The sequence below is a fragment of the Lynx canadensis genome, chromosome A2, assembly GCF_007474595.2.
Source record: "Lynx canadensis isolate LIC74 chromosome A2, mLynCan4.pri.v2, whole genome shotgun sequence".
NCBI classification, from domain to species: Eukaryota; Metazoa; Chordata; class Mammalia; order Carnivora; family Felidae; genus Lynx; species Lynx canadensis.
Genome location: NC_044304.2, coordinates 144,642,820 through 144,660,995, shown reverse-complemented (window position 1 = coordinate 144,660,995; position 18,176 = coordinate 144,642,820). Strand labels below are relative to the sequence as shown.

At 58.7% G+C, this 18,176-nt stretch overlaps 1 protein-coding gene across 2 annotated transcripts; it reads left to right on the top strand.

Annotated features, from left to right (window-relative positions):
- Window positions 1–603: 603 nt before the first annotated feature.
- On the top strand, window positions 604–16,581 carry IMPDH1 (inosine monophosphate dehydrogenase 1). 2 transcript variants are annotated; one of them, XM_030308375.1, is made up of 15 exons: window positions 604–830; window positions 4,976–5,074; window positions 7,178–7,226; window positions 9,216–9,317; window positions 9,446–9,520; window positions 9,785–9,991; window positions 10,139–10,226; window positions 11,022–11,221; window positions 11,868–11,958; window positions 12,207–12,302; window positions 13,559–13,702; window positions 13,809–13,953; window positions 14,282–14,425; window positions 14,556–14,639; window positions 15,835–16,581. In XM_030308375.1, exons 1-15 carry the CDS (start codon window positions 661–663, stop codon window positions 15,854–15,856), a joined length of 1,716 nt encoding a protein of 571 aa, XP_030164235.1. In that variant the 5' UTR covers window positions 604–660; the 3' UTR covers window positions 15,857–16,581. The 2 variants fall into 2 exon arrangements, with proteins under 2 accessions (XP_030164235.1, XP_030164234.1); XM_030308374.1 differs by having other exon boundaries at window positions 4,973–5,074.
- The last annotated feature ends 1,595 nt before the right edge of the window (window positions 16,582–18,176 follow it).

Here is an 18,176-nt window from a genome sequence, read left to right as displayed (position 1 = left end):
TGAACACCTGTGTGGTCAGCCCCACTCCCTGGTTATGGGATACCCCAAACGAAGGCAGACAAGGCCCTTTTCCTTAAGGAGATTGAAGCCTAATCTGTTCCTTCCTCCGGCAGTGGCAGTTAAGAGTTGAGGAAAACCTATTTTCCTCCAGTGTTAGGGAGTCTGTTGAATAGGTAAAGGGGGCAGTAGGCAAACGGAGCTGGATAATTTCCATTTATCTTGTCCTAGCTGAGGTAGGTCTGCGGATGGCCGGTAGGAGGCGCCCCAAAGGATCATTCCATTGGTCTTTGGAGACGCTCGGCTCCTGTCCTCTTCTGGTTTCTCTTAGAAGGAGCCGGGAGAACCTTGACGGTCCAGACGGCGGGAAAAGTGATAGTGGGGGCGGGTTCCTTGGCAGTTCCACGGTCATCTCCCGGTATCCCCTCACTGATCCCAGGACGGGAGAGACAGGCTGAGTCCGAACACCTTGCCAGGGCCGCACCTCCCTCTCCCTAGATGTCCCACCCCCGGCACTCAAGCACCGCCCCCGACTCTCAGGCCCCACCCCCTGAAGCCCAGTCCCCTCCCCGGCACCCGCTTGGGCGGCGCTCACTCCCCAGCGGGGGCCCGGGGAGCCTCCAGGCGGAGAGGCTCCCGCCCGCCCGGAGCAGCGGCCTCCGCATGGAGGGGCCGCTGGCTCCTCTAGCGGGGTCGGGGCTACTCCCGCTGCCGCTGCAGGGAGGGGGAGCCGCCGCTGTTCCGGAGCCCGGAGCCCGGCAACACCCCGGACATGAGACGGCGGCGCAGCGGTACAGCGCCCGTCTGCTGCAGGCCGGCTACGAGCCCGAGAGGTGACGCCCAGGGCAGAGCGCGCGGGGCGCGTCCGGGGCGGGCGCGGCGGCTCCGGGAACCGGGCGACGCTGCCGGGGAGGGGAAGGGCAGGCCCCAGCACCCTTGCCCTCTAACCTCCTCAACCCCTAACTTCCTGAAACCGGGTTCCGACGCCACGCACCTGGCTTTGGTTGGGGGATGCGGGCAGGCGCAGGGCAAAGGGTTCGGCGCCGCGCTGCATATGGGAGCAGGTCAGGAAAGCGCTCCGTAAAATCTTAGCTCTGTATCGGACCTCCACTACACCACCCGACGATACCTGGTCCAAGTGGCTCCAACTCCTGGGGTTCAAACAGTGCTTGTTGGAGTCCCTGTCCAAAACTGTTTACTCCTCCTTTAGTTGTTTCCTCCCAGAGCTATCTCCAGAGTCTTACTGGCAGGTGTAGGTGTCCAGATGGATGCATCCTCAGAGCCGGGTGAGGACACTGTCCCCTCCTCACCATTCGCTGAGGTCTGACGAGGCTGCCAGTGCAGCTCACCCCAGGGTTTCTTCTAAGATTCAGGACCCCCTCCTGCCCTTAGCCTGCTGGGGTCTGTAAGAGTCACTGGAGGAAGAGTGGGGGTGTTGAGCTGGGCCCCGGGGGAGACCGGCTGAAAAGGAGACAGTGGTTAATCTCTGGATTGTATCACAGCCTGAAAGGCAATCCCACTGTCCTTCCGGTCCAGAGGATTTGGACTTCTTTCTCTGCCCCATCTGTTGGTGCTCAGCAGCTTGGAGAGGTGACCTGGAAGCTCGGTTTGGGGGGGGGGGGGTGGTCTGGGGGAATTAGCCCTGCAGCTCGGCACAGGGGCTGGCAGCTTATGTAAGAACTTTTAAAGGCTTAAGGGGCTGCTGGGTGAAGCCTGGCCCCTCCTGCCCTCACAGACTGCCTCTCTAGAGTTGACTCAGGTCCAGGCAGCCTTATCCTTCCCCACATCCAGGAAACCCAGCTTCTAGGGTGCAGGGTCCAGGGTGATAGATAGGGAGAGGCCAGACAAGGTTGAGGGAACAGGCTGGGGCACTTGGGCACTTGATGGAGGCAGTGCCTTGGTTAGAACAGGTATTGCAAAAGTATCATTTCAGAGCTCAGGCTGGGGCCACGAAGTAGCATTCCTTCTCCAGATTGTACTTGTGCACAAAGGGGCCATCCCCCACCCCCCGCCCCCGCCAGTCTGGGAAGAACCTGTGTAAAACCTGAGCCCCAGCCAGGTGGTGTAATGAGATTCCAAACCTGCTGCCTAGACCTCCATCTGCTATCAGTAGCTTAGAGCTGTGGGAAGAGGACAGGGTTGGATAAGAAATCCTGGGTCCTGAGTTTGAGGCCAGTGTTACTGTTCCCTGGCTTGAACTTGGCCAAGCCATGTCCCCTGTCCCAGCTCAACAGTGCTGTAACATTGTTGTTGTTACCTCTTCTCCTCATCTCCACCCTTCCCTCAAAATTGTTTTGAATTCTTGTCCCTTCAAACAGCCCTGGACAGAGATCTCCAGGCTCCCAGCCTGGGCACTGTTGCCCCACGGCCCTGAAGAAGGGGCTTAGGCCTGCTCCTCTGCCCTCCTGGCCTCACAGCTGCTAGGTGGGGAGCCTCCGGGGACCAAAAGCCCTTCCTCAGGCTGACAAGGCCCACTGGTTGCCTCGGTGTCTCCTCCCCATGGAGGAAGCAGCTGGGGAAGATCAGGAAGAGGGAGGAGGAAAGCCACGGGGATGGATTAACAGTCTCTGGAAAAGGACAGCCTAACCCAGGGCTGAGCCCAGCAGCTTAGAGTAACGAGGAGCCCTGACACAGGTCAAAGCAGGAGGGGGTGTGAGGCAGCAGAAGGGGAGTAGAACCATAAGGTCTGTCATCACTGGGAAAATGACCCTCCCCATAACTCAGCCTGGCAGCCTCCTCCCCTGGGTCCAAGTTCTGGGCTGGGGCCGATGTCACATTAAGGTCATCTGAGATGGCAGAATCCACCTGCTGTCCTGGGCCCCAGCTCTGGTGGAATCCTGAATAGTACCGTATCCATTCCTGATCCTTGCTGTAGAGCATAGTGCCCCAGAGCAGGTTCCTTAGAGATCTAGAGAGACCACAGGAGAAGCTGTGTTCTGCGCTTGCAATGGCCTTTCTGCAGCTAGAAAAATGCCCCAGAGTAGCTTTGAATGGCTAGGGTCCTTTCTCTGGCTTGTCTCACTGCTCTGCCTCCAGATGGCCAATGAGAGGTCCTAGTGCTGTGCCCCTCAGGTGCCCCCATAGGGCATGGGCCCTCAGGCTGAGTCCATGGGTGCTGAGAAGCCAGAAGAGGCAAGCTGGCCCAACCCCTACTCAGCAGAGAACTCTGGCAGGCCCACTCCCTCCCTTCCAGTGCCAGAGCGCCTTCAGAAATCCCCATCAGGAGCCCTCCTCAGGGCTCCACTGGTGGGCAGGGAAGCTTGGGGGAGGGGGGTCTGTGATGTTTTCATCCCTCACAGTAAGAGGAAAGAGGACACTGGAATCTGTGTGTCTCCTCCAGCACTAGCCTCATGGGCCTCATCGCCCTAGCTCTGTGGGAAGGTCCCCCTCCCCTCTGCATACAGATGGAACAGTCTGTATTTTCCTGGCAGGGTCCCGGGGTGTCGCTGGGGGAGGCTGGGCGTCCTAGGGAGCCTCCCCTGGGCCTGGCTGCCACCAAACTGCGGAGAGGTAAACAAATCCAGCCTCCCAGGGCTGGGGAGAGAGGGAGGGAGCACCACAGACAGCCACCTTGCCAGGGGGAGGACTGTGTCCCTGCCCTGCCTTTCTCTTCCCTTACCTAGAAGTAAGCTGTGGGGACCACAGGAGGAGGAGGGAGGGTACCCTGGAATTTGGGTTGGGGGTCTGCTCTCTAGCTTTTGGGCAGGGAGTAGTGTGAGCAGTTCCGGTCACACAGAGGGAAGGGTCTGCCCCCCTGCCACCCCTCCTCTCCCCATGTGAATCAATTTGCTACCAAATCTTAGTGCCCCCATGTAGAAATCTGGGTCTTGCTGGGCCCACAGGGCCACCAAACTTCTGCTTTGGGAAATCCTCAAAACCTCCATAGCCTCTGTCCTAATTTGTGTACATACTTGCCTAAGCCAGGCCTATGATCCTCCCTCACCATCCTACCACACTACGCTCCCAAATAAAAACAAACGTTCTTCTGTGGGCTTAAAACCCTGATATACACACCACTTTCTGAGCTGGGGATAGGAGAGGCATTGGATCAGGAATCAGAGGCAGTACTCATCCTTCCTTGCTTTCTGAACTGAAGGTTTTGCATCTGCGAAGTGGGAATACCTAATAATTGTCAGTTAATGGATTGTAGAGTAAATGTGATCATTTATGAAAAATGCCTTATAAACGGCAGAGGGCTTCAAGGCCTCCTAAAGGTCAAGGAGTGTCATTGTTAAGAATACCCGCCCCCTAGGAATGATGCTGGGGGAGATGGGAACCCACACTGCTGGGAGGGCACAACCACAAACTCCTGTGTGTTGGGGAGCTGTGAGCCCAAACCAGTTTCTCAGGGCTGCAAGCCCTGATCAGAGTCTGGCCTTTAGTATTGGGTAAAGGCAAACCGTGTTAGAGGTACCCTGGGGGTGGGGAGTAGGACAAGGAGAGACTCAGGTCTGCGGGGGCCAGCAGGCTCGGGGTGGGGGGGGCGGGAGGGCGCCAGGTATCGGCCACCCAGGTAGGGAGCGAATGGAGGGCGGGGGGAGGCAAAGGGGGCGCTGCGGGGGGCCTAGGAGGCGGGACGAAAACTGGTGGAGGGGGCGTGTCCCGGCCTGGTTCAGTCCCCTCCCCCGCTGGATCCACACTCCCTCCCCCGCCCGGTACGCGGGGCCGCTGTGCCACTGCGGGCGGCGGCGGCGTCTGGGCCGGGCTCCGCCGGGCCTTTGTGCGGTGCGGGGCGGAGGCGGCGGTCTCCCGGGGGGAGGGGCGGGAGGAGAGGGCGGCGCCCCGGGCCCGCCTTGCCGCTGCCGCAGCCCCCGCCCCCGGCCCGCCTGGCCCGCGGCGGCAGCGTGGCCGCGGCGCGGCGTCAGCAGCAGCGGCGGCGGCGGCGGCGGCGGCGGCGGCGGCGACAGCAGCGAAAGCAGCAACAGCAGCGGGGCGGCCCGCGCGGGTGTTTATGTCGGGTCGCGGTGTCTCCCAGCAGCATGGCGGACTACCTGATCAGCGGCGGCACCGGCTACGTGCCCGAGGATGGACTCACCGCGCAGCAGCTCTTCGCCAACGCCGACGGCCTCACCTACAAGTAAGCCCCGGGGGCCTCGGCCCCACACCGGTGCACTCACCAACGCGCCGCGATCCCCCGGCCCTGGCGCCGCACGTGCACGGTTCCCCCCTCGGTGACGCCCGATTCGAGTGACTGGAAGGGGGGGGGGTGAGGGGGCTGGGCAAGGGAAGGAAGGAGGCCCGCGCTGAGAGCAGACGGACGTGGCACAGCGACATCACGGGCCCTCGGTGCTTTGCCCCGTTTATGGCCGGATCCGGGTCCGGCTTGCCCCCTTCCTCCTCTCTTGGGCATCTTGGCCCCGTAGAGGGGACTTGGGGTGTGTAGGAACTGGAGATGTGGGAGTTACGGAGAGACTTTTTCCAGACCTTGGTCCAGGACACCCTCTGGCTCCCAGCGTCACATGAGAGCAGAAGGGACCCTGGAGTGCAGTTAAGGCAGCTGCTTGGGTGTTGCCTCCAGGAGAGGCCCAGCTGGGCAGTTGGGATGGCTCCTTGTTCCCAGGGACCCATCCAGCCTTCCACTTGTGCCCCTGCTTGCCCACAGGTTAGCACTAGTGCCCCCGGGGACATTAGTATTATGTGACTACCACCCCAAGCCCACCCCATATGGGATTTTGGAGGAGGGTGCGACCTATCTGTTTGCCCCTGGCTTAGTTTGCTTTTCCGTGGGCTCTGGGCCAGTTGTCCTGCGGGCTGCGGGCCTGGCACTAGCTCTCCTCCTGGCTGCAGGACTGTGTCCATGCCAGGAAAGAGCATCAGAACCTGGGACCAGGAGGAGGAGGGATGCTGGCGACCCGAAAGCATCTCTGCCCTGTCTCCTGCCAGTCCCTGCCTTTGCCTATAAGTGTTCCTGCTTGACAGGCCGTTTCCCTAGACCCCAGGATTCCCAGTCACTCCTCAGTGGTTCCTCTTGCCTGGGCTAAGGCATGGGCCAGGTGAGGGATGGGTATAATACTCAGAAAATGTCAAGGGGCCTTGACTCCCACGTTTCTTGTCCTGCCTCTCAGTGAGCCACAGAGGCCTCTTCACTCGACAGAAAGGCTGCCAAGGGCAGGGGCAGTTAGGGGTTTTTATTCGTTTGGTGGTCTTTGATGAAGGAGGAGAAAGTATCTCTTTGCTATATCATTCACTGGAGTCTTCTAGGAAGACTCCCTAGAGAAATTCCTAGGAATTTCTCTAGGTCTGGGGCAGGTTAAAGACCCCACCCCTCCCGTCCACCCTCTAGCTTTTCGTTCCTGCATTTGGGGTGCCGTTTCTTTGCTTAGTCCAGCTAGGAGTGTTCCTAAAGTGTGGAGCATTTGCTTTTGGGTGAGTCCGTGAAGGCCCTGTGATTTCAGGCCGACTGAGCCCATAGGGCCTATGGCACGGCACCTTACCATACCCATGCAGGCCTGCGTTCCCCTTCTGGGGTTTGCTGTGACCGTGGCCCACCCTAGGGTTGGCAGCTGTCATACTTTGGCAAGGGCCCCAGCATCCTGGTCCTAACAACTGTAAGCCCCCTCCTTCCCTTCTGCATCCCGGGCCGTGTCTGTAGGTCGCTCCAGTTCAACTGGCGTGGAGTGCCTGCTCTGTCAGAACCTGCCTCACGCTCAGCCCCCTGGGGTCCCTCCACACTGTTCTGAACCCTGTGTGACTCAGCAGCCCTGGCACCGGGCTGTGCAGCGTGTCCCGTGCTCTGTGGTGTCCATGCCATGCTGCACCAGTGAATTGTTTTCGGGTTCATTCTATGTTTCCTTACTGTCTCCCCCTATGAAGATTGAGAAGTTTTCAAGGGCAGGCCCTGTATCTGCTACGTGTGTCGTTACAGGAACTTCTGTGCCCCTCGATGAACTCTTAGCCCTGAGGGCAATAGACATTTGGGGCCAACTGCCTTGGTGGCACCCCAGGTCCACAGACGTTCTGCTGGCTTTGGCTCTGGGTCTCCGGGCCGGAGTCAGCAAGATGCTAGTGGGGGGGGGGGGGCATGAGGGTGCTTCAGCCCTGACCAGGGAACAGCAGGGATCGGAGGGCTCCCGTCTCTGCCCCTCTTCCCACCTCCATGCTGCCTCCCCTGGCGTGGCAGGCCCTGGCCCTTTCGGGTACCCCTCCCCACCCAATAACACTCACTTTTCTGTCTTCACAGCGACTTCCTGATTCTCCCAGGATTCATAGACTTCATAGCTGATGAGGTGGTGAGTATCTCTTCTGCTGACCTGGGGGAGAGGGACTATGTGTGTGGCAGAAGAGGCTGATTTCATGCTCAGGGGCGGGGTGCGGGCGAGACTTTTCTTGGGAATGTAGCCTTTATTTCTGCCACAGAAACTGGCACAGTGCAGTGGGTTATGTCTAATGGGGCAGAGGCAGCTGTGGGGATTCAGGGGTACGCTGAGTGGTGGGCCAGGCACAGAGCGGGAGGGCTGTCCCTGACCGCGCCCGCGGTGAGGTTCCAAAAGGCCCAAGAGAAGATGGGCGTGGGTGTGGCGGCCTTATTACCTTAGACAGGAAGGATTGGATCTTGTCTGAAATGCTGAGCCAGGACATGACAGAAGCCAGTAAAATTATGGCGACTTTGGATGAGGCGGACAGACTTGTTTGTGGATCCATAATGCACAGGAATTGGCGAGAGGATTTGAAAGAATTAGATTTTGGACAAATACAAGGAAACACAGTGCCTCGCTTTATTGGAGGGGCCAAGTGATGAGTGAGGAGCCAAGTGAATGAACAATGTCCTTTACACAGTTAGTATGTGACAAAATCACAGAAGCCAAGGGTTAAGTGCTGATGAGTAGAAGTCATTTCATGGAAAAGTTAGCTTATTCTATGATGAACTTGTGCACATTGAGAAAATAGTTTCCTTTGTTGCTGTTATCGATATTTATTTAGGTCTGATTCTCATGAAAGACCAAAGGGCCTGAGTGTACCTGGATCACTTTTATGTTGGGGAAACTCATGTCCAGCCTGCTTGCCAGGGCTGACGCAGACAGATTTTTAGGGGGAAATTCGGGCTATTCTGGATATGTCTTTTTTGACAGCATCCAGGAAGTCTTGGTTCAGCCGTTCAGTTTAACAAAGTTTACCAAGCTCTCTGGCTTTGTGCCAGACCTGAGTGGGGTGCGAGGAAGAAAGGGATGGAAAAGTCTCCCCACTGGCCATTCAGGATGTCCCTATCCTACGGCCTGTGTCAGGAAGGCTGTGGCTCTTGCCCTGTGGTACAGTGGGGGAAGGAGGAGACGGGGGAGTTTTCTAGACTGCAGGGCCATGGTTCTGAACCAGGATCTGTGGATGGGCTTCAAGGGCCTATAGATCTCCAAAAATTATATGCCAAAGTCTGTGAGTGCATTGGGGGCTAGGATCCACAAGCTGTTGGCCTGAATCTCAGAGGCAGATTCTTCCCAAATGTGTATTTGCAGCCCTGACCTCTCTCCGAGTGGCAGACCCTTAGTCACTTACTTTCCTGGATGCCTGATAGACTTCCCGTGCCTTCTCCTCCTGGCCCTGTCCTGGTCCCACCTGGCCCTGTCCAGCGGCTTTCTCGGTGGCCTCCCTGCCTCAGGCCTCGTCACGTAGAGTCCATTCTCCACATTGGAGCCTTAAGTGACCTCTTTAAAACATAAATCAGATCATGTCTCTCTTCTGCCTGAGACCCTAACCGCCCCCCCAGTGGCTTCTCATCTCAGAGTCAAATCTAAGCTTCACTCTGTGGCCTTCAAGGCGACACATCCTCACCCCTTAGCTCCCGCCCCTCCCTTTTCTCCCTACCGCACTAGCCTTTTTCTTTCTTAAATACACCTCAGAAAGACTTGGAACCAGAGGCAGGTGTCACACACAGCTCCCTCTGCCTGCAATGACAGCCCCTCAGACTTTGACTTGATTGGTTCTCACTTTCACATCCCAAGAAAGAGGCTTTGACCACCACATCCTTCTTCCGGTGGCCACTTTTCTTTGTTGTCTTTCTTTGGAGCCTTTATCCTGACTGAGATAATCTCCTATGTGTTTTTCGTGTTTGTCACCTTTCTTTCCAAGTAGAATGTAACCTCCAGGAGGGATAGCAGGGACCTCACCTGCCTTGTTCAGTTCTATAGCTGCAGGCCTGTCCTGGTGCTGGGTGCCCATAGGGGCTCAATAAATGTTTGTTGAGTGAATGGTAAAACTCTTCACCTAGACCCTGCCTCTATTCTCAGGACCTGACTTCAGCCCTGACTCGGAAGATCACCCTGAAGACACCGCTGATCTCCTCCCCAATGGACACTGTGACAGAAGCTGACATGGCCATTGCGATGGCTGTGAGTCAGACACCTGGGTGGGGACCCAGGGTTGGGGAACCGAACAGGGTGGGCTGGATTCAGAAGGGAGGTTTGCAGCGTGAGAGTGTGGGCCCCTGGCTCTGATCATGCTTCCCTTCCACCCCCAGCTGATGGGCGGTATTGGTTTCATTCACCACAACTGCACCCCGGAGTTCCAGGCCAATGAGGTGCGGAAGGTCAAGGCAAGTACCAGGCCTGTCCCCAGAAAGAAGATGCGACCTGGCCGCCGCCTCCTTAGAGATCCTCCTACCCTCCCACGCCAGCCCTGCAGGCTGGTGCATCCCCTGGCCGACGGCCGTGGGGTCTTGTCTGCTCGTCGCCACGGTGGGGACACGGGGCCCAGCCCTCATCTTCCCACCACCCTCTCTCCCCATTAAGGGCCCTGGCTTCTCTGTGGCATGGCTCGACGACTTCTAGCCTTTTCCTTCTCCTGTCTTTACCCACAGAAATTTGAACAGGGATTCATCACAGACCCCGTAGTGCTAAGCCCCTCACACACTGTGGGCGACGTGTTGGAGGCCAAGATCCGGCATGGCTTTTCGGGCATCCCTATCACTGAGACAGGCACCATGGGCAGCAAGCTGGTGGGCATCGTAACCTCCCGAGACATTGACTTTCTTGCCGAGAAGGACCACACCACCCTGCTTAGTGAGGTACCTCCAGGGCAGGGAGGAGTGTGGCTGGGGCATGGCTGACATCTTGGGGCCTCACGCTGGTTCCTGTGACCAGGGACCAGAGGGAGGCCTGGCTCCCTTCTCTCTCACCTGCCAACCCGCAGGCAAATGTTCCTGGCTCCACAGGTGATGACTACGCGGAATGAGCTGGTGGTGGCTCCAGCGGGTGTGACATTGAAAGAGGCAAATGAGATCCTGCAACGCAGCAAGAAAGGTACCTGGGAGTAAGCGGAAAGCTCAAGACCCCCCAGACTTGCTCCCTGTACCCCAGGCCCCCTGTATCCTTAGAGCTTTGCAGGTTGTCCCAGCAGCCAGGCTGGGCCTTGGGAAGGTTCAGACAATCCCAGCCTGGAGCATGAATCCTGAGGTCCTTATTCAGCATCTCCACAGTATGTCTCCCCAAATAGCCAGTCCTGTGAAATGCTCATCACACACAAAAAAAGTCTGAAACATGCTGCTTTCTAACCCCCTTATTCCATAAGAAATTGTGTGTCAGCTTATTGAAGGCCCTGAGAAGTCCTGTAATTAAATTTATTTGACATAGGGGCTGCTGACATAATATTCATCAGGCCCCCGTGGGAGACACTGGGAAATGCTTCCGTGGCTCATGCTGGATTGTTTCTTAGGGGCGGTATTGGGGAGGGCACATGTTCCTCCTTGCAGGACAGCCTCACATTTGTGCCCTGGTTAGAAGTTTTCGACCACTGTGGCCTGTGGCCTAGCAGGTGAAAGGCTGCCAGTGCTCAGGGGCCACCCACCCAGCCTGGTTAGGCCACAGGGCAGGAAGAGCTCTGGCACCTACTTGGCCGCGAGGTTTCTTTGCTTCCTGTTCCTTGGGAAGAGGTCCAGGTCCCTAGGAGCATTTCCTGGGCGGGTGCTGTCCCCTAGTGGCTGGTTTGGATACTTCAGTGGGATCTCTAGCCTGGTCTGTTTTGACCTCACTGTCCCCTACTCCCACCCCCGTCCTGAGAGGCCTGCTCCTTCACCTAACCTCTGCATTCCTCGCCAGGGAAGCTGCCCATTGTCAATGATCGTGATGAGCTCGTGGCCATCATTGCCCGCACTGACCTGAAGAAGAACAGGGATTATCCTCTGGCCTCCAAGGATTCCCACAAGCAGCTGCTGTGCGGGGCGGCCGTGGGCACCCGTGAGGATGACAAGTACCGCTTGGACCTGCTCACCCAGGCAGGCGCCGATGTCATTGTGCTGGTACGGGCACTGTCCTGGAGCAGGGTGGTTTCGTAGAGTAGAAGCTTATGAAGACTCAGGTTTGCCCCTCAGCTTGGAATCGGAATTAGGAGGGTCACTGGTACTCCGACGGCTCAGAACAAACTGTTAGTCCCCTCTGAGGGCCCCCTGCACTCGTAAGCTGACCCTAATACTTCCAGCTCACGTTCTTCGAGAGCCTCCCGCTTGCCAGATCCTGCAAGACCTTTATGTAGATGAACTCATTTAACCTTACAACAGCTCCCTGAGGTACGATACCAGGTCTCGTTGTCAGACGAAGAAGCCAGGGTTGAAGAAATTCAGTAATTTCGTCTGGTAGTGAGTGGTGGGAACGGGATGTAGCCCCAGGCAACATCTCCTTGCTGTGAGGACCAGTCCACACAGTGGGTACGATGGGGCCTTGCTCTGAGCCTGTGAACCAGTGGTGCTCAACCTTTTGGGGAAAGCAGGCCTCTTTGAGACTCAGTCTGCTGAGAGTTGTCAAGTGTTTTCCCCGGTGGGGGCAGGGGAAGAGCTTTCTCATGACATTTTTCATACAATTTCAGGAGTTTTTCATTCGTGATCCCCGCCTCCCCCGTGAGGACTATTAGCCATCGAAGCCTAAGCTTTCCCGTCCCCCTTCTCACAGGACTCCTCCCAAGGGAACTCTGTGTATCAGATCGCCATGGTGCACTACATCAAGCAGAAGTACCCCCAGCTCCAGGTGATTGGGGGGAATGGTGAGTGCAGGGTCCCCTGTCAGCCCCCAGCCCTTGCCCCCTCGCTGTGTAACTTCTCTGGCCTTCAGCATCCCTAGGTGACAGCGTCGCTCCTGCACGGGCACAGGGGGCTGAATGAATGGGCGTGGTCACTCTGGGTTGGGGGGCTAGACTGGGGTCCCAGGCAGCCCCAGGGCAAGCCAGGGGCATCCCATCCTCACACTGTTCCTCTTTTCCCCGCTCCTCCAAACCGTCCCCTCCACCCCCAGTGGTGACAGCAGCTCAGGCCAAGAACTTGATCGATGCTGGTGTGGACGGGCTGCGTGTGGGGATGGGCTGTGGCTCCATCTGCATCACCCAAGAAGGTAGGTGTCAGGAGAGTGATGCCAATCAGAACACCCCACTGGCCCTCCACAGGCGCTGGGGGCCCCCTCTCGTTGCACAGATGCGCGGTAAATGCCTGCTGCGCCAGGCCCCTTCCCAGGATGGTGGGTTCGGGGCTGACCTGGGCTCGGACTCTGCCTGTCCGGCCCACTGACTCGGGGGAGGCTGGTGGAAGATAAGGTTGCTACGAGTTTCGGATGTGTGCCAGCCTGCTTCTCAGATTCTGGTCAGGAAGGCCCAATCTGGAGGTCCGAGGCTGATGTGAATACTTCTCTGAGGTGCTTGTTGGAAGCCAGCTCAGAGTTTGGACCAGCTTTGTGACGGGCAGATGCTTAAGGCATGGAGACAGCACGTCCCTGCCTGTGAAAAGACATACACGCCCTTATGGCCACGTGGCAACAGTGGGAGAGGGGGATCCATTCAGTCACAAAGCCCTTTTGCGGGGTGCGCTCCTGAGCATGAAGTGGGGCAGTGCGAGACCCTGACGCGTGTCCCTGTGTGGTTGAGGGGTGCTCCCTGGAGCCTGGTGTCTGACTTGTGGGTCCTGGCTTGACCTGAGGGGATGTATCCGGCCCCTGTAGTGAGAGTCATTTCTCTAGAACACTGAGTGACCCGTTTGGTCTTTAGGGCCTCTGCTTTTAAGCTTCTACCCTTCGCCTTAGCTGACCGCTGTGGTAAAACATGGGCCTTTCCTCAGTAACTTAAATATTAATTGAGCACCTACTATGTGTCAGGCACTGTTCTAAATCTTGGGATGCAACAGGGTCAAGACAAACAACGGGTACTTGGAGAGAAGGCCTCTTCTCTATCTCCAGCCCTCAATAAGTCCTAGTTCCTTAGAATTCCCACGCAAAACCTTGTACTTGAAGGCTTTGGACAACTAAACTCAAAGAAATGCAACCCAGTATCCCCAAGGAGGCTGTGAGCACCCAACCCTGGTATCAGGCTTTGCAAATGAGAGAGGTTGATGCTGGGGACGCACCAGTCTGGGGTGGGGGCGTTGTACTCGGAAGGCCAGTACTGGCACACCCCCCTCAGAATCCCGCACAGTGCTGTGACGGGTGGAGGGGTCCCTGGAGTGACAGTCACCCTGTGTTATTTGCTGCCACCCGTCTTGTGCCTCAGACATACCATCCAGCCCTGTTCCTTTTCCCAGAGGTCGGGCACAAGGAGAAAGGGGCCCACCCCTGGCTCCTGTGTTGCCGCTGGCACCTCTGACTTGTGTACCCTCCCGCAGTGATGGCCTGCGGTCGGCCCCAGGGCACTGCTGTGTACAAGGTGGCCGAGTATGCCCGGCGCTTTGGGGTGCCGGTCATCGCTGATGGTGGCATCCAGACCGTGGGTCATGTGGTCAAAGCCCTGGCCCTTGGAGCCTCCACAGGTGAGGGGGTCTGCTGGGGATTGGGCGGGCTGGTGGGGGGCTGGGAGCCGGGCGAGGGCAGTAGGAGATCTATGGGGCCAGAGGCACTAACCCTCGACCACCACAGTGATGATGGGCTCCCTGCTCGCCGCCACCACGGAGGCCCCTGGCGAGTACTTCTTCTCGGATGGGGTGAGGCTCAAGAAATACCGGGGCATGGGCTCGTTGGATGCCATGGAGAAGAGCAGCAGCAGCCAGAAACGATACTTCAGGTGCCCTGCTTCTGAACCCTGCCCCCAGGCAGATCGGCCCGTAACCCTTCGGCCTCCACCACCGCCTTTGACTTCCCAAGACGGTGCCCAGTCCCCCCATTATAGTTCCGGAAACCGAGGCACAGGGTACAGGCAGCGGACGTGGGGTTGCCCCCGGGCCATCTGACTCAGAACGCAGGCGCTTTTACACGGCAGCCGGGGAGTGGCTACTTTCGGGGTGGGGGGGGGGGCTTCTGGGTGGCATCCCCTCTGTTGGTACCCTCGAGAGGGGGGGTGGGCTCCCCTGAATCATGGGCGGCTTGGCTCAGTCTCTTCGCCCTCCATGCAGTGAGGGGGACAAGGTGAAGATCGCACAGGGGGTCTCAGGCTCCATCCAGGACAAAGGCTCCATTCAGAAGTTCGTGCCCTACCTCATAGCAGGTATCCAGCACGGCTGCCAGGATATCGGTGCCCGTAGCCTGTCAGTCCTGCGGTGAGTGGGACTTGGAGTGGGCGGGACAGGGCACTGGTGGGGGGACACCTGGGAGGCTCCTGGCTCCTCCCTGCTTCCTCTCTCTTTCTTCCTGTGGTGTCCCTGACCTGCTCCACCTACCCGCCCTCAGGTCCATGATGTATTCAGGGGAGCTCAAGTTTGAGAAGCGGACCATGTCGGCTCAGATCGAGGGTGGCGTCCATGGCCTGCACTCGTAAGTGTGGTGGCCTCCTTGCCCCATCTGGCTGGCACTGGGTCGGGCAGGTGGGGCCGTGGTTCAGGGGCCAAGCTGAGGTTTCAGGGATCCCGTGGGCCATCTGCTCCAGGGATGGATGCTGCTGCAGGATGACCCCATCACCCTGTCCTGCAGGGCCTAGCCCACCCTTGAACCCTGTCCTTTAGCCCCTATGCAGACAAGGCCCCTCCCCTCCCCTCGGGCATCTCCCCGAGCAGGGCATGGGAGACGCGGCTGCTAGCCCCTCCCGGGCTCCCAGTCCCTTGCTTGCTCAGAAGCTTGGTGGCTGGTGGCAGGGGCTGGTGGTGCTGGGCTCTTGCTGGTGGCAGCATCGAGCAGGCTGGTGGAGGCTGGGGGCACGAGCCCTCTGGCGGGAAGGGCAGAGAGACAGATGCCAGGGCCGGTGCCGGGGCCACCGTGGGCGGGAGCAGTGCTAGTTGGCAGCAAGTTGCAGGCATGCATCCCCGCCCTGGTCGAGAGGGCCTGGCCCCCTAGGCGTAGGCGGGCATCTAACCTGTGTCTCTTTCTGCCCCATCCTCCCGTAGCTATACCTTTCTGCCGTGTAAGTAACCGCGCTGCCCGGGGCCAAGTGTAGAGTAGAGCAGGGGCAGTGTGGGTGGGACCTGGGCTCGGGGTGGGGGGCACTGGGTTGAGGGGGGCACTGGGGTGTAATCGTGGGACAGGGACCCTAGGGCTAGCACCGTGCTGGGGGCAGCCGACAGTAGCCCCTCCTCCGGCGGAGGTGCAGAGAGATGTCCCTGACCGCAGGCCTGAGGCTTCCCCGTCTTGGATTGGACCCAATGACTGCAAGGGGCCTAGGCCACCGTGTGTGCAGGGGTGGGGCAGAGACACGGGCAGCAGAGGTTCGGCTTGCTCTGAGCTTGCTCCAGGAGACTGGGCTGTGCCTTCTTGAGCTCTGTCTCCACCCCCAGCATTGAGGACAGTCTACTCAGCTGTAGCTGTGGCCAGAAGGAGCATGGCTGTCTCTGGACCTGGCATGGTTCTTTGAGGAGCCTTGGCCTGGGGAAGACAGAGGCACAGGGCCTGCTCTTTCCCCCTCCGGCCCCCCATGTGGGGCCACCCTGGCAGCCCAAGGCCTAATGGCAAGGGAATCCGGGAAGAGGGCAGGGTCCAGACACCCACTCTTGGCTCCCCTCTTGCCTTGTCCCCACAGTTACGAGAAGCGGCTGTACTGAGGACGGTGGTGGAAGCCGGGGCAGTGGAGGGGGTGCACCCCAGGATGCCCCTTTGAGCACAGCCTCCCTCCATAACTGAGTGGTCCATAGATTTGCACTACGGATTCCCCAGCTCCTTTCCAGGGAGAGAGGAGGGGAGCCCCTGAGGGTCTGCGGCCCCTCCTGGCCCTCCCCTGCAGAGTCAGGACTGTTCCTGGGGCTCGGATGCCCTGGGAGCCCCCCGGACCCCCCCTCCTCCAGTCCCCCTGAGCCTAGCCAGCCTGGGCTCTCAGGCCCTGTGCCTGCCTCAGGTCTTTCTCGCTGCAGCCTGCTCCGGCCTGGCTCCCACCCCTGGGGCAGGTGGCCCCTCCTGGCTTCTGTAGGGCACCTCCCTCCCCACTCCCCACCCCAGAAATGGTGCTCTCCTGGCCCTGCCTCTGGCCCCTTCCTGGGCTGCTGCCCGCTCAGCCATGTGGCACTTCTGGGCTCCTGACCTAGGCCAGAGGGAGGTCTCTGCCCCCTTCCCCTGGCCCTAGGCTCCCCAGGCCCTGCTCCTCAGGCCACTCCCCCTGTTCCTGGCCCTGGGGAGGAGGCTGCCCGTCATTCCTGGCTCCCCGCCATCCCCAGGTGTACCGTTCCTGCCCTCTCCTCTCAGCTGCAGTCGGAGGCTTTAACTTTGCACACTTTGGGGTCACAGTTGCGTCATTGTATATTAAATAACCTGAATAAATCAAGAGGTCTCAATACCTCTGCCATCCTGTTTCTGCCCCTCGTCCACTGGGCAGTTGGCCCCTATCCTGGTGGTGAGCTGCAGCCCAGAGCCCCCATCAGAGCTGGGCCGGGTGGGGCAGGGGCACCAGGCCCAGCCTCCCCAGGAAGGTGAGGAGGGCGTTGGCGGTGCTCCAGGGGATACTGGCGCAGGTGGGCCGCGTGACGAGAGGTCTCCCAGGCCTGTGCCTACACCGGCACGCTCACTGCTACCCGTGGACAGCAGCCCACACAGGCAGCGTGGCAGAGGGGTGGTCGTGGTTGTAGAAGACGGGCATCGGGAGCCTCGCTGTGGCTGCCCGAAAGTACCCGCTACAGCCTGGTGATGCCGGACGGTGCAGCCTGGACACGGGCAGGAGTAGAGCACGGCGGTGGCTCTGACCGCTGAGCCCAGGGCCTGCAGTGTCACCAGCTGAGACACACATGTGGGTACCAGGTAGAGTGGGTTAGCTCCCACTGTTCGTCTGCTGCTCAGGACCCGTGTCCTAGCCTCAAACCCCTCCTGATGGGGACAGCAGGGACACACGGGCTGCTGAATATCCCTAGGGTTGGGGGTCCTGGGACATTCACATTGCTTTCCTCTGCCTCTGTTGTTATGGCTGGTCATTGGGCACACAGCTGTGCCACCAAGGTGCAGACATCACTCAGGAGCAGGAGCAAAGAAGATGGCCTGAATGCTCCAGTGGCAGGAATGAGCAAAGGCTGTAGGAGGCGCTAGTTTGTGGGTGGAGAACAGCCAGAAACATCCCCGTGACTGCTGGGGGTGGGGAGCTTGCCTCAGGCTACTCTTGGCATCCCATGCCAGTACCTACCCTCTCCCAGGCCCTTCCTGAAAGAGCCCCTTGGGCTGGGGCCAGCCTTCCACTGTGGCATTTTCCAGTTTTGTGGCATCTTCAGGGATGAGAAGGAAAGACCTGGAGGGCAGGACCGTTGGGTAGGTTCAGAGCTAGTTCAGTGACTGCTCCAGGGGCTGTTGCAAAGTGACTGGGTCATTCAGCGTCCCTGGAGGCCTTGCACCCTGGTGTCTGTGGCCTCAGTGAGCACCTCAGAGTCCGAGGTGACACAGCTCGGTGGGAGAAGGATGCACGGATACCAGGGGACGGTAAAAACCGAGAAGGGATGGACCACAACGAGGCCATGTTTCATAGCTTGTCTCGCACATTGCTTTACAAAAACCGTACAACAATCAGCTTGACCGGCAACGGAGATGGATAAGATCTAAGGGTTTTTGGGGAAATACAGAGCCGCTCAGCATCAAGGGTGTGAGTGGTTCAAAGGGAGCATTTTCCTTTTGAGCTAGACCTAAGGGGTCCATTAGAGCTGACCAATACAATGGGTTACCTTGTAATAATGACCTTTGCATTACTTGAGGTATGTTAGCCTTAATTTGGCTCTTCTAGAGGAAGTTCAAGCACAATGGTCCTTAAATTCGGTGTGTGTCAGAATCCCCCGGGGAACTAAAAATAAAACGAGCCCAGGCTCACTGAAGCAGGATGCTTTCTGGGCCTCTGGGCCCCGGTGATTCTGACAAGACCCAAGTTAGCGAATCACTGTTGAGGAAATCTGGGAATCC

What these genes read in the sequence shown, in the direction of transcription:
- IMPDH1 (XM_030308374.1), top strand. Translation starts at nt 661, where the DNA reads ATGGAGGGGCCGCTGGCTCCTCTAGCGGGGTCGGGGCTACTCCCGCTG. An exon ending in AGCCAGAAACGATACTTCAG is followed by an intron (nt 13,954 to 14,281) that starts GTGCCCTGCTTC and finishes CCCTCCATGCAG; the next exon opens with TGAGGGGGACAAGGTGAAGA. An exon ending in GGCGTCCATGGCCTGCACTC is followed by an intron (nt 14,640 to 15,834) that starts GTAAGTGTGGTG and finishes TTGTCCCCACAG; the next exon opens with TTACGAGAAGCGGCTGTACT.